Here is a 14,824-nt window from a genome sequence, read left to right as displayed (position 1 = left end):
GTGTAATGCAGCTGTCCCTCCTCAGAACTGTGTGTGAGTGACTCTTCTCAGTGTTGGGAGGTTTCTCTTCATAAAACAGAACCAAATGCTTATGCTTTGTATATATTTGATTTGTTTTGTTTTCATTTGGAGTGCCAGTCCTGGGGCTGGAACTCAGGGCCTGGGTGTAGTCCCTGAGCTTCTTTTGCTCAAGGCTAGTGCTCTATCACTTAAGCCACAGTTCCATTTCCAGCGTTTTTATGGTTAATTGGAGATAAGGGTCTCACAGACTTTCCTACCCAGGTTGGCTTCAAACCATGGTCCTCAGATCTCAGCTTACTGAGTTGCTAGGTCTATAGATGTGAACCACTGGCACCAGCTCCGTATTTGTTATACTTTTGAGATATGGTCTCACTCTATAGCTTAGCCTGGCTTCAAATTCATGACCCTCCTGTCTTCAGCCTCCCCAGTGATGGGATTATAGGCATGTACCTCACTTGGCTATAAATTTTCCTAAGAAATAATTTTTCATACTGGGCATGCTAATATTTCTGAGGAGCTCACGTTCAGGGCCAGCTTGGATTCTAGAATGAGATCCTGTCTTAAGGGGTTGGGGTGAAAGAATGGAGCTTTTAAAAGAAAAAAAAAAAGCTCAGCTGCAATTTGTAGCCAACTTTTTTTAAAAAAGCAATCTCTCTTTTAGTCTACTTGAGCTGCAAATCCTTCAAATGATGTGCACATCTCCAAACTTGTGTGCACAGGATGGTTAAGAGAGAAACTCATAAGCACCTCACAGGCCCCCCAAGTCCTGTGGGGACTAATGGAGAGAAATGCTGCAACACAAATGGCCGAGATTTAACTTCCCTCACAGAGGTTCAGGGCATCGGTGAGTGCCGTTCCGCAAGGCAGATGCTCTCCCTGCACTCTTGCTCGGAGCTATCCTTTGGGTATCACATGCAGCAGGGTGACCGTATAAGCTGCTGGACTAGAGATTGGAGAGGAAAGCGTTGGAGAAGCTGGATATCACTGCAGTGGGTGGAGGGAACCGGAAACCAAAGAACAAGAAGACTCAGCATCTAAGCTTTGCTGCTAGTCTCTGTCATCAATCTCTCTGGTTGTTGCTAGTGATGTCTGTTTCCCTGCAGCCCATTCTCTTTGACCAGGTAGAGAGTGCAGGTGGGAGGGGTCAGGTCCCATGTGTTACGGATCCTCAACACACTCATTCCTGCCTTGATACTCGGTAGAGTGGGCCGTTGCAGTTTCTGATGGCTCTGCTCTGATCAGGGCCACTCCTGACTTCCTGGATATCAGGTAAAAGAGGATTTGCCTGCACCTAAACTTGAGGCAAAGATACAAATGCTATCACCAGATCGGGCAGCCCACAGCCCACCAAGCCCAGGAGCTGGAAATCTAGTTTCAATGTGAAAAGTCAGAAAGCTCCTTTCTGGTGGCTAATTCTCAAGTACTCACACACAGGAACAGATGAGTAGCTTAAAAAACGGTGTCCACTCTCCCCTTCCTTTCCCCCTCTCCCCACCATGAGATTCTTTTTTCCAATAAAGGCCGTAATCTAAGAGGTAAATTACACATTGCTGCCTCCTCCCACCTTCTCTGCCTCTTAGCAAAAGGCAGTTATTTTACTTTTGAATAAAAAACATCTGTGGACATCATTTTGGTCTCTCTCAACCAAGCTCTCTGCCTCGAAGTCTGCTGTTGCTTGTTCTATGATCACCTTGGGGCGGGGGAGAGGGAGGGGGCAAGCTCCCCTATGTTCCAGGCTCTCAAAAGGGTCCCAGCCCCAGTCTTCTAGCTTATACAATGAACCTCAACGACCCCATCCCCAAGCTGGCTCTAAATAGGTATTGTACATTCACTTCTAACACATGACACTTCCTCATGACTCAACTCAACATTGCTTTGTAGTTTTTCCTTTGGAGGAGGCTGGGTCACAGCTGTCTGCTATCTCTTCTCCGCCTTTGAAGCTCCCCTGAGCGCTCGGATTGGCTTCTTCATCTCCCTGCATTGCTAGGGAGCTGGGATTTGACCTGAAAGACTATTCCCTTCTAAAAAAAATAGCCCTGGCTCCCTTCAGCTGTCATGACCGTGTTCTAGTTATAGTCTCTTCCCAAGAGGAAGAATGAGCAAAGCCTGGATGACAGAGCTCAGCCCGTAGCACCTTCCTGCCTACATTGGTGGGTAGAGGAGCTAGGCCCATGGCAGCACAAGACCTGGCTCTGGCCCTTTAAGAGACTAAGGACTTTTGATCTAGGTAATTTGCCTGGTTCACTTTGGTCAGATTATTTGGCTCAGTCCAATAGGAAGACTTAGCGACATTATGGCCTATAGACTGAAATCCTGAATTTTTCATGGCTAGCAGGCACTGCTAACTTGGCAGAGAGATCAGAGTTACTTAATGAGTGACAGTTGTGACAGTTCGCTTACTAAGGCCTTCTCTGAAGCACAGACATAAGTTTTGGGGCATCTTTTCCTTTTCTTCTCCCCTGCTCCTTACCATTCCCCTCCATCTCATTTCTTCTATTTAACTCCATACTCTGAGAAGGAACCTGGCACTCGGGCTGATCATGTGCCTCAGTGACCAGACATCTCAGTGGGATCCGGGGGACATGAGGTGGCCCAGCTGCTCATGCTGTGCCGAAACTCCAGCTGTTAGGCCAATCCCTATGGACTGTGGGCTGATGCTTTTCACAAAATACAAAATGAACTGCCTGAGAAATCAGGACATGTAACACCAGCACACAGTTTCTGGGTTGAACTAAATTTCCTCTGTCACATTGATATAAAAATTCACAAGCACTCTTCATGTTTTTGAAAAAAAATCTAATCATGAGTCAAATAACAAACAGCTCATGGACAGGGCCTAGGCAGAAGGCTGCACTTTTGAGTAGCACCCATACAGATTGGTACCTTATGTGGAAAATGGTTTGTGCTTTTATTTCAGCACATTTCCTTTGAGAGGACATGATCTTTCTGCCCTCTCCCCAGCTCACCTACATTACGCTTAATATATAATCAAGCTTTGCTGATTTCCCATGAGCCTCCTGCCTTCTTCTAACTCTGGATGATAAATCGACATTGCATGCCACCACCTTTCCTTAGAAGCATTTGAACTTATATCCTTTTACCCCAGGTCCCTCCTACCACTTGTGTAAGTGTCCCTTCCTTCTTGCTCATGGGGATCCCCAATGGCTATAGGTAATAATAATATGCATGTTATGTATATATTATAATATAGTCAAATTATGTAAAATAGGATATATGACATATAAAACACTAAAATGTTACAGAAAATATAATTATGTAATATGAACCATATGTTGTACATATTTATATTTTAATGCCATGATAGATACATACTTGAGACCCTTATAGGTTATAGTACATAAATAATATACATTAGATACCATAATACATATTACATGAAATAACAGGCATTATGGTATTATATTTATACAACATATGGTATTATATTTATACAACATATAGGGTAAAAAGGTATAGAGAAGTATATGTAAAGATAGATAAAAAGGTAAAATTGTGTCCAGATCTGATAACGTATAAAAATGGTCTGTAACTGTCACTCACCGGTGTCGTTGGGGTATTTGTCTCCCCTGGTGCACGTCTTCCCGTCGTCCTCCAGGATGAAGCCCTCCCGGCACTCACAGCGGTAGCTGCCCACGGTGTTGGTGCAGATGTGAGCACAGAGCGTCTGGTTGCTGGTGGCACACTCATCGATATCTGGTTTGAATCAAAGGGAGAGAACACGCAGCTTAGAGAAGCCACTTTCAACACAACTGATGACACGGGGCGGGCCCGGGCATGGCCCTTCTGTTGATAACGTAGATGATGCCTAGCCTGATGTTGACCAGAGACATCTGAAACAGAGCTAGGTGCTGGAAGCGCAGTCCAGCTGTGCCAGCAGCCCTGGGGACTGTGCTACCCTCATCACACACCCAGGCTGGACTCTGCTCAGGGCTTCCTCCTGTCACATGGCTTGGGGCCCACCTGGAACACAAGGACCATGAAGCCTGCCCTAAACGCTCCTCAGAAGGGGATGTGAGAAAGCCAAGGGCAACACCCTTCAAGAAGCGGATAGTAGATAAGTAACCTCTCACAAGTAGCTTAGTGGCCTGAGGCTTAAGTTCCCCTTCATAGTTGGGGGTTCCGGAAAGCATGATGCTGACCCAGAATGGCCTCTTCCCACTTAGGAGACATCCTCGCTACTTCTGATGAAAGAAAAGAGCCACAGTGAGTCTGAGTTTCCCCAGGAAGCTTCTGCCTCATAGTGACCCAAGCAGACCCCTGGGTGAGCTGTGGAAATGAGTCATGATAGCATCAAACAAGAGTCTGTGCCAACTGTGTGGCTCATGGGCTTGCTCCCTGCGGTGGCATGGGGTGAAAACAAGAGCCTTTCCCACACGGGGAGCGGGGAGGCCTGATTCCGTTTCCTGCTCACCGGCTGGAGACACAGGGCAGCAGTGGGTGGGAAGCAGGACCCAGCCCCAGGCCATGCACATGTGGTGGGCAGACAGCGCCCCGCCCTGAACGTTAGGCGCACAATGGCATGGTAGCTGCTCTCTGGACGAGCTGCAGAGGACTCAGCTCTGGTAGGCCATGTGTGTGCCAAGGGGAGGAGCATGCTCATGCCACGTGGGCTTCCTTCCCCGACAGCGCAGGCTATGTCCTCTGTAGCCGGCTGAGTCCAGCAGGACCCTCCCTCAGGAGGAGTCTCAGGCTGAATGCCTTTTCCTCCAGAAGGAGAGGACATCATTTTTAGTTCAATGTAAGGTGTACAGATTCCTCAGATGCAAAGATCAGGGTAAGGTACATACCAGAAACTGAAATTCAAGCCCTGGTGCCTAGGACAAGGCCATCTGGGGAGGAGTGCGTCCACTCCATTCTCCTTCCTAAAACAGGCTTCGAATGGGGTCTCCTGAGAGCCCGTGCTGGGGAGAGGAGAAGGACATCTAACAACTGGTTTGTGGCCCACTCGGGAGCCTCTGACAGTCCCAGTTCATCCTCCACCTGATTCTGCAACTTCACTGGACAACTTCATTGGTGAAAACAAACCCATTTCCAGACTCAGCCCTTGGAGTTGTGACTCACCAGGTCTGGAGGGAAGGCCAAGGACCTATTTATTTTGAAAGCAAACAAGGACAGGTTGCCTATGGAGTGAGTGCACTCTGAAACATGGGGTTCTGGGGGGACAATGGGTCCTCCACTTGCCTCCGGAACTCACAGAATGCATGGTGGGAAAACCTCGTGGCTGGGAAAGAAAGGACGGAGTGGGTGGCTACTGGGGGTAGCTGGGCTGTTTGCTCAGCTGCAGCCCAGGTGGCTGGCTCCATTTCCCTCCGACTTTCTTACAACCTGCCTGCTACACGGACACGTTCCTTTTCCTAGCTGTCTTCTAAGAACACGTCTTATTCTGTTGTTTTTATGCCCGATCACTTATATTCTGCTTTATACTATCCTAGTAACACTTGACATTGTTCCTTTTCTCCAGCTCTTGTCTCACGTTGAGTTAGGATATTATCAGCTCCCTTAGGGAGCCCGGGGACATAGTTGGGTTTTTTTTGATCATCAGGATGAAAGGTAGTGAACAATATGGAGGGTAAGTCCAAATCCAACTCCCTCCTCTCGAGGATTTAAGGGAGAGGAATCAAAGATCAGAGTGACATTTCTGAGCCAGTCCTGCTCATGAAGAAACATGCCACGGAGATGACACCATCTGCATGAGGCATGTCCCTAAGTGCCGGCATCCAACATGCATCCTAACATACCCAGGCAATACGGCTTCTCTCGCTTCCGGTGTCTCTCCCGGTCATATCGGTATCCCGGGTAACAAGTACACAGCACTCGGCCAAAGTTGTCTGTGCACTGCTGCTCACAGGGGGCTTGGGCACAGACATCATAATCTGAAAAAGAAAAGTGCAATCACGTGAGCCACAGGAGGAGGTGGGGAGCAACACTCTCTGCTCTTCTAGGAGTTGTATTATTATTAATTATTATCTTGAAGTAATTATGCAAAGGGATTTCCATTCAACCTGTGAGTATAATGCATCTTGAGCCATGCCACCCTTCCATCATTCTCGTCCAGACCCACCCACCTCCCCAGTTTCCTTAATTTAATAAAATACTCATTGATGATTAGGACTGCATTCCCCTCTTCTTCCCCTTGGTCTCACTTGCCCCCACCTTCAGTTCTGCTTTCCTGGTAGTCATTTTGTTATATTACAGATTAATCGTTCAAAGGAGCTACACCAGTGGAATTCTCCCCTGCATAGACCAGGCTTGGTTAACACATTTGTGGATAGCTGCATAGGACCCTGAATATGTGTACCTATAGATTTATAAATTAGATCTCACTTCCACATATGAGAGAAGACATGCATGCTCTGGGCCTAACTCACTTCACATAATTTTTTTTCCAGGTCCATCTGTTTCTCTGCAATAGAGAGTTCTGTAGTGGATAACTTAGTATGCAGTTAAAAGCAATGGTTAAAAGCAAACATTACTGTGCTTTCTCTTCTGGGTCCTTGGGTCTTCATCGTTATTCAGAGAGCTGATGCTTTAGCTGGTGACCAGCTCTCCCGAATTTTCTTGGGGCTTATTTTGTCTCCCCACTCCCCCCCAACAGACACAGAGACAGAGAATTCCTTCCAGAAGAATCTACAGAAAGGCCAGCCCTGGTGATGGGTATTTGTGAGAGGAAGGGCCAGAAGTCAAGCAAGAAGAAGAGAAGAGGGGAAGAGGGGAAGTGTAAGAAATGCAAGTAGGCCAGGTTTGGTAGTGCAGGTCTACTCTCCTAGAGACTTGGTTAGGTGATAGGAGCACTGTGGATTGAGTCTGGTCTAGTCAAAGTTAGTGTGAGACTACTGAGAAACAAACTAAAGACAAAAAGAACTGGGAACATAGCTCAAGTGGTAGGCAGTCTCCTCAGTGAGTGCACGGCCCCTTCAGTACTAAAAAAATAAAACGTGAGAGAGTTCTCAGGGGCAGTGCTTGTATAAACGAGTGCCGAAGGTATGCACTTGCAAAGCTCGTGCAAATTGGGGTGCATGCTCGTCTACTCATAAAGAATTAGAGCATCTGCTCCTCTGGGTTTTTATGAGCTGCTATTTCATGAGTTTCTGTCGGGACTTTGGCTCTAAGTCAGGAGCTCAGGCTCAGCATCTGCTCCCAGCGCAGACCCAGCGTGTCATCAATCACAGCACTATCTCCTGGGGTGCTGACAGGGACACTCTTCCTGGCCACAGGGGGAGCCTGGATCTGCCGTGAAGGTGAGCAGGCAGGGATGGCTTGACAAGGATCCGCCACTCCCACGTAACGCTGGAGAGCTGTCCTGGTTGTGGGCGCCCTTCCCACAGGCGTGACTCCCGGCCTGCTTTCCTGCGTGGGTTCTCACCAACCCTGACACAAGCTGCCTCAGGCTGAATGGGTTTTCCCCAAAGAAACTTCACCTCTAGGCAACCCAAGTTGGGAATGCAGAAGGTCTTAGCGTGACTGGAGACGAGCTGTCCACGCATGGCTGCTACTGGGCAGCCTCCAGAGGAGGGAGAGAAAGGCGGAGAGGAGAGAGGCAGAGAGGCTGTCTAAAGAACTGCGCTGAGGCTTGCTTTGAGCTTCCCACAACCCCTGTGCATCAAATCCCTGTCTGCCTCCACATCTGTGGGTGTTTTCACGCCGCATCTCCAGATGGCCAGAACACATTGCTTCTTTCTTTTAAGCTCTCCCTGTTGATTGCCAGCCTTGGAAGAGGCACATTTAGCTTTTGCTTTCCTTCCTTCCTTCCTTCTTTTCTTCCTTCCTTCCTTCTTTTCTTCCTTCCTTCCTTCCTTCCTTCCTTCCTTCATTGCTTCCTCTCTCCTTCCCTCCCTATCTCCTTCCCTCCCTCTCTCCCTCTCTCCCTCCCTCCTTCCCTCTCTCCCTCTCTCCCTCCCTCCTTCCCTCCTCCCTCTCTTTCTTTCTCTTTCTCTCTCTCTTTCTCTTTCTTTCTTTCTTTCTTTCTTTCTTTCTTTCTTTCTTTCTTTCTTTCTTTCTTTCTTTCTTTCTTTCTTTCTTTCTTTCTTTCTTTCTTTCTTTCTTTCTTTCCAGTCTTGGGTTTGAACTCAGGGCCTGGGAGTTGTCCCTAAGCTTTTTATTCAAGGCTAGCACAGTACACTTGAGTCACAGCTCCATTTCCAGCGTTTTTTTCCTCACATAAGAGTCTCACAGACTTTCCTGCCAGGGTTGGCTTCAAACTGCTATCCCCACTGATCTCAACCTCCTGCGTAGCTAGGATCACAGGTGTGAACCACCAGTGCCCAGCTTACATTTAGCTTTTCCATTGCCTTACCCACTGCTGCCCACCCAACCCTGGAGTTCTCCGCTTCCCAGGCCTTTCATGGCCAAAAGTTTCATTGACTTTTTGTTGGATAACTCTCCAGTGTTCACATTATAGTGATGATATGAAAGTTTTCTCTGAGCCCTGAAGTCTGATGACCTGAGGCATTAGGAGAGTCTCAGGTACATTGGCAGTGCCAGATTGAGCCTTTCTATGGATTTCAAACCTGTTCTCCATCCCTTCCCTCAGAGACTTTGTGACTTGAGACTTTAGAAACCACATTTCTTCCTTGACAGCTATTTATCATTGCTGATAAATGATATTGGGTTACAGAGGGGAAACAGCCAGAAAGACAGAGAGACAGGAAGACAGACAGACAGACAGACAGACAGACAGACAGACAGACAGACAGACAGACAGACACACACACACACACACACACACACACACACAGAGAGGAAGAGGAAAGAGGAATATGGACCTCTCTGCTTACTGCTGGTGCTCCCCAAGCCTCATTTCATTCTTCCCCCTTTCTAGCCCTCCAGTAGCTTATTTGGTAGAAGCAGTAAATTTCAGTTTGTAGCTTTCCCTACAATTGCAGAACTGGCCTATTACATCCCATTTCTGAGCTATGAGCACCAGCCAATGGGTACAACCTCATGAAGATATGGCTCCCAGACCCCTACTTGAGAGAAAGAGCACCTGCCACTCATGCCTCGGAGGTCTGGGGCGCATCCAATGGCACCTCCTCTGAGCCTAATCGGCCACCATCTCTGCTTGCCTAGCCTCGGGGTGGCAGCGCGGGCGCACTTATCTCTGGGGTGCTGTTGCTCCTTTGCCTTTTCAGTTGCCGGTGTCTAGCCAGCAATGCACCCTAGTAAATGTGCTCTGCAGTGATGTTTTAGATTTTGGAGCATTTCAGATTCCTAGATTATAGATGCTCAACTGATAAATCTATGAAAACATTCACAAATCCCCAAAATTCTGAAATAGGAATCATTTCTGATCTCAAGCATTTTGGAAAAGAGATAATGAACCATGGGAGGTAAAGCCGGAAGGATCTAGGGATTAAGGCCAGCTTGGACTGTATAGTGTGACATTGTCTCATAAAAATCAGAGAGAGAGAGACAGAGTGAGAGAAAAAAGGAGGAGGAGAAGGAGAAAGAGGAAAAGAGGAGGAAGAGGAAGAGGAGGAAGAAGAAAAGGAGGAGGTGAAAGAGGGTGAGGGGTAAGGAAAGAAAGAGCCTCAACCTAAACTAAATAAGTATTAACTATTCACTGGTTACTTCTGCATTTGATGTCTGATATTATCTCTTGAGATTTTCCCAATTAGAGGATCCCTCTATGTGTTCCTTCAACTTCACAAGCCCCAGTTGGCTTTTCCTTTGTCCTTTGTCACAGCCGTGCCTTCTCGCTACTGATTCTTCCTTCTATCCACGCTTTCGCCTCCAGCGATGCCCAGCCAGCTCCTCTACCCTTACTCTTAGCACCTCGTTACTGGTGGCATCCTAGCCAGTTTTCAAGGGCCACTGTCAGTGCCAAGCCTGCCCTACCTCCTCAACACAGTCTACTCAATCCTGTCAACACACTGACTCCCTAGCTCACATGTGAGTGCCCACCCTCCCAACTTGGCCATTCTCTCTGTGATCTCAGATCCTCCTCCTCCTTCTCTTCCCCCCTCCTCTCCCCTTCCTCCTCTTCCTCCTCCTCTGGTCTCACTATGCAGCCCAGTCTGGGTTCAAACCCTGGGCTCAAAGCCTCCCACCTCAACCTCTCAAGTGCTAAGATTATAGAGCATATCATCATGCCTTGCTGATCTCAGGTTCGTTGAGCCTTGATTTCCTCACTTGCAAGGACAACAACAAGCCTGGCACCAGTGGCTCACGCCTGTAATCCAAGCTACTCAGGGGGCTGAGATCTGAGGATCACAGTTCAAAGCCAGCCCAGGCAGGAAAGTCTGTGAGACTCTTATCTCCAATAAGCCACTAGAAAACTGGAAGTGGTGCTGTGGCTTAAGTGGTAGAGTGCTAGCTTTGAGCTGAAGAGCTGAGTGATGGCACCCAGGCTCAGAGTGCAAGCCCCACGAACAACAAAAAAAGAACAACAATAGTGTCTTTGCGTTGTTTTTAAAATGAAGATAAAATTGGAAAGTGCATTAAACACAGTGCCCGAAGCCTGGGAAGAGCTTCCTCTGCTCTGCTTCTTCTGCTACAGGTGCTCATGATTGGCTGGCTACCTGTCAGAGACTAAGTCCCCTGGATAACGAGAGCAAGCCCCTCCACACAGCTTGTGCTCAACTCCTCTGTTAGCGCACACAATTAGGAGCTTCATACGGCATTCGCATGCATGCATATAACATTCTTTCAGCATATCTGCACCCTGTTACCCTCTCTTGACCCTCTTTTCCTTTTGTCCCTGGCACTCATTTTCTTTTTATCTTTTTTCTTTTTATTTTTTATTGTGAAAATACTGTACAGAGGGGTTACAATTACATGGGCAAGATACTGAGTACATTTCTTATTAAGCATTGTAGCCTCCTCCTTTGTTTCCCCTTCCCATCCCTTCCCAACCTTCCTCCCGTCCCTCTACCCAATCCTCCCCGCTCCCCTCCCCCGCCAAAGTTGTAAAGTTCGTTTTCGACATAACGACTTGTACATCTTATTGTTGCAATGGGTCTACCTGTATCCCTATTTAAACAATTTGTTTTTTCCCTTACCCTCCACAAATTATTCCGACATCAAATACAGTGAAAGCAGGGGTTATACTGTGGGGGAGGGACATACAAAGCAACAAATAAATAAGCTTATAAATGTGTTAGAAACAATCGCATGAAAGAAAAAAAACATTTGAATACATATCTTAGGGTTCATTTCCCTAACATCAACTTATCTGACCTTTTCTGCTTGACTCAGACATATACTAGATATTGCAAATAAGGGAAATCATGGGACCGATGTTTCTTTGGGCCTGGCTTACTTCACTTAATATAATTTTTTCCAAGTTTTTCCATTTCCTAACAAATGGGGCAATGTCATTCTTTCTGATGGAGACATAGAATTCCATTGTGTATATATACCACATTTTCTTGATCCATTCATCTACTGAGGGGCATCTGGGTTGGTTCCATATCTTAGCTATGGTAAATAATGCTGCAATAAACATAGTTGTGCCGGTAGCTTTAGTGTGGCCTTGTTTGTGAACATTTGGGTAAATGCCCAAAAGTGGGATTGCTGGGTCATAGGGGAGCTCTATGTGGAGTCTTTTGAGGAACCTCCATACTGCTTTCCAAAGTTTACACTCCCACCAACAATGCAGTAGGGTTCCCTTCTGTCCACATCCCCTCCAGCACCTGTTTTATGGGCATCTTGGCTGATTCTACAACTTGCCTCTTGTGAATACTGATGCAGCAAACAAAATAGGAACTCTTATACACTTTTGGTGGGAATGTAAATTTGTCTAGCCATTACAGATCATAGTATAAATTTTCTCACAAAGGTAGAACTAGAACTATCATAGGTTATAACTACACTGGAGATTTTCTATATGTATATAAGTGCAAATGTATTTTTCCTGGTGATAAGCCAGGAAAACCATTAGAGGTCTCTGCACCCCACGTCCATCAATTCTTAACTGTTTAGCTGGACAAATCAGATCATCCTGTCACCTGGCCAAACAGCAGAGATTAGAAATCTTTTTCCAGAAATGAGCCAAATCCTCTGTTGCAACTACTCAATTCCATTATTGTCATGAAAAAGAAGGCAGAAACAATACTAAGCCTATGAGCACAACTGTGTTTAATCAGACTTCATTTCCTGAATCAGGTGATGGGACAGGTTTGGCCCTCAGGTTTGAGCAGCAACGCTTTGCCTCCCCAGTAGCTGGAATTATAGGCATGAGCCACCTCACTCAGTCATGGCAAAATTGCTTTAAAGATCCATATGACCTCAGTATCAACATCTGCCTGTGAAAATTAAGGATCAGCAAGGAACTTTCCTGAGGTCCTATTAAGTAGAATATGGAAGCATAATACAATCTAAGTTTTTCTGGTTCCCAAGGACCCATTTCCTATTCCTCACTCTGAAGTGTTCACCGGGAGATGGGTCCATTTTTATACACCAATACTATGCTAAGCAATATTTGATGATGGTCATGAAAAGGGACAAAAAGTTCAACACATAGCAAACAGGTCCAGCCATCAGCCAGGAGAGGGCTGGGCTACAATCGAGCCATGAAATGCTAACTAGGTAATTTAAAGCTTATTAAGCATAAAGCAAAAGTGTAAAAAAAGGCTTGATGTGTGTGAATGAAACATGTAATGGTTTTGGCAGAATGTATTTTATCTAATGAATCAGCATGTGAAAAATATAATGTCCACAAGAATCATACACAGACACACAGATACCTAACATAGACAACATTTATCCATGTCTACTTGAATTTTATAGACTTCTAATGATTCATTGCAAATAAAGTAAGATCTTTTATAGTACATACCTTCTGGGATACACTGTCCAAGAACAAATTTATACCCTTTGCAGCATTTTTTCCTAAGAGACAAACAAACAAGAAGGATGATAGATTAAAAATAAAATTGTTACAGTGTTGTCTATCCATCTATTTGTCAGTACTATGGTTTGAATCTGAAGACCTCATGCTTATTAGGCAGGTATTCTACCATTTGAGTCACATCCCAGACCTTTTTTTTGCTGTAGTTTATTTTTCAGATAGGGCCTGGAACTTTTGCCTGAGGGCAGCCTCTGAGGGTGAGCCCCCCATCCTCGGGAGAGCTACAGCATGCCCAACGTGCCCAGCTCCGTTTCTAACAGAGAATGAAATTACCTTGTGCCTAGAAAAACCTGAGGCATAGAAGTGAAATTCTGTTAACATAGTCTAAGAGTAAAATGAAAAGTTTTATCAAAATTACATGTCCCTATCTTCTAATACCAGGATCTGCCACATAATATAGGAAACCAACCATTTAAAACTCACCTAAAGAACCATAAAAGGGGCTGGCTGAAAACCTGATCCGCCACCTACCATAAACCAGTGTCCACCTCTAGTCTATCCAAGTAAATTGACTGCTAGAAGAAAAACATTTGCATTCTCACAGTGCCGCAAACTAATAAATAAATCCAGTTCTCTATTCCATCCTCAAGAATGAGGATAGAATAAAGACATATCTTCAGGCTAAAAATGAATTAAAACAGGAGAACTACAATATATAGGAAGAAGTAAAGAGTATCATGAATGGTAAATATCTGGATAGGCACAAAAGACTTAAAATGTGCCTTTCAAAACTGTACACACGTGCTTTTTGCAAGATGTATGACGTGTGTAGATGCAATAAATGTGATCATGCTAGGGGAAAATGGAGCTACGTTTCTATATTTTGTGTGAAGTGGTATAGTACAGACATGTTCCCTGAAGTGGAAATGTCCTCTCTGCTTTTCCATATCTCTTGCTTCCAGTACATTCCCTTCTCTGCTCTCCTAGGTGGAGCCCACATGAGCTCACTTCCCATGCATCAGAAACAAAGAATTAACCAGGATTCACCAATCTCAAGATTATCACCCAAGAAATCTCCAATTGGCTAAGCTATGATTTTAAAATGATAGCCAAACTATCATTTTAAAAACTATTTCTTTGCAACTATATAAATCATACTCAAGGTTATTTCTGTTGGGATGACATTCTCTCTTGTGTTTATGAACACTGATTTTTAGGTGGCTAAATTAAATACACCAGCTGGGGACTGTACATCACTCATAGCCTCCTGTGTGGACAGATCATTCCCATGGCTTAGTGAAAGTGACACATACTACTGATCTGTAAAATAAGTCTGAAAGCAAGCTCCCACCTGAGGGAAATGGTCAGGGCCATCACCTGGGTCAAAATTGTTTTGACAGATTTATGTTCATTTTTCTACCACATTTCAATACAAATAAGGCAACAATTACTTTCTATGTTTGCAAATTGTTATCCTTTAATTACAGTATTGGTCAAATTACTTTTTCTGGCTTGTCTCCTGGGTGAATTCTCATTTAGAAGAGAAACCTAAGTAATCTCTAGAACATAAAACATTACATAAGGACTTTTGAATTTTACATAAGCGAGAAGTCTGAATCCAATCAGTTCAGCAATGTCATTTCATTCCTCTCCTGGTATCATTTCCCACATGCAGCACAGCTGTGGCAGGAAACTTCGAAAGCACAAATAGGGCTGGGCACAGGTGGTTCATGCCTATTATCTACCTATTTAGGAAGATGAGATCTGAGGAACATGAGTCTATGCCAGTGCAGGCAGGAAAGTCCATAAGACAATTAACCACCAAAAGACCAGAAGTAGAGCTATGGCTCAAGTATTTAGAATGCTAGCCTTGACAGAGAGCAAAAAAGCTCAGGGACAGTGCCCAGGCCATGAATTCAAGCACCAAGGACTGGCACACACACACACACACACAAACAAACAAACAAAAAGCATAGCAGTGGGTTTTCATGATGG

The 14,824-nt window shown here is 45.3% G+C and overlaps 1 protein-coding gene across 1 annotated transcript in view; it reads right to left on the bottom strand.

The window, feature by feature from the left end:
- Nucleotides 1-14,824, bottom strand: part of Ccbe1 (collagen and calcium binding EGF domains 1) — a 184,027-nt gene that overhangs the window by 16,454 nt on the left and 152,749 nt on the right. Inside the window, exons 3-5 of the mRNA XM_070029026.1 lie at nt 12,818-12,870; nt 5,781-5,915; nt 3,583-3,735 (exon numbers count right to left, since the gene is read on the bottom strand). Of these exons, the coding sequence (XP_069885127.1) occupies nt 3,583-3,735; nt 5,781-5,915; nt 12,818-12,870 (341 nt within the window). The remainder of the gene's footprint in view (nt 1-3,582; nt 3,736-5,780; nt 5,916-12,817; nt 12,871-14,824) is intronic.

This window comes from Dipodomys merriami, unplaced genomic scaffold, assembly GCF_024711535.1.
Source record: "Dipodomys merriami isolate MVZ:Mamm:240054 unplaced genomic scaffold, mDipMer1.0.p SCAF_2, whole genome shotgun sequence".
Lineage (NCBI taxonomy): Eukaryota > Metazoa > Chordata > Mammalia > Rodentia > Heteromyidae > Dipodomys > Dipodomys merriami.
The sequence above is the reverse complement of the archived record's forward strand: the minus strand, read 5'-3'. Positions and strand labels throughout refer to the sequence as shown.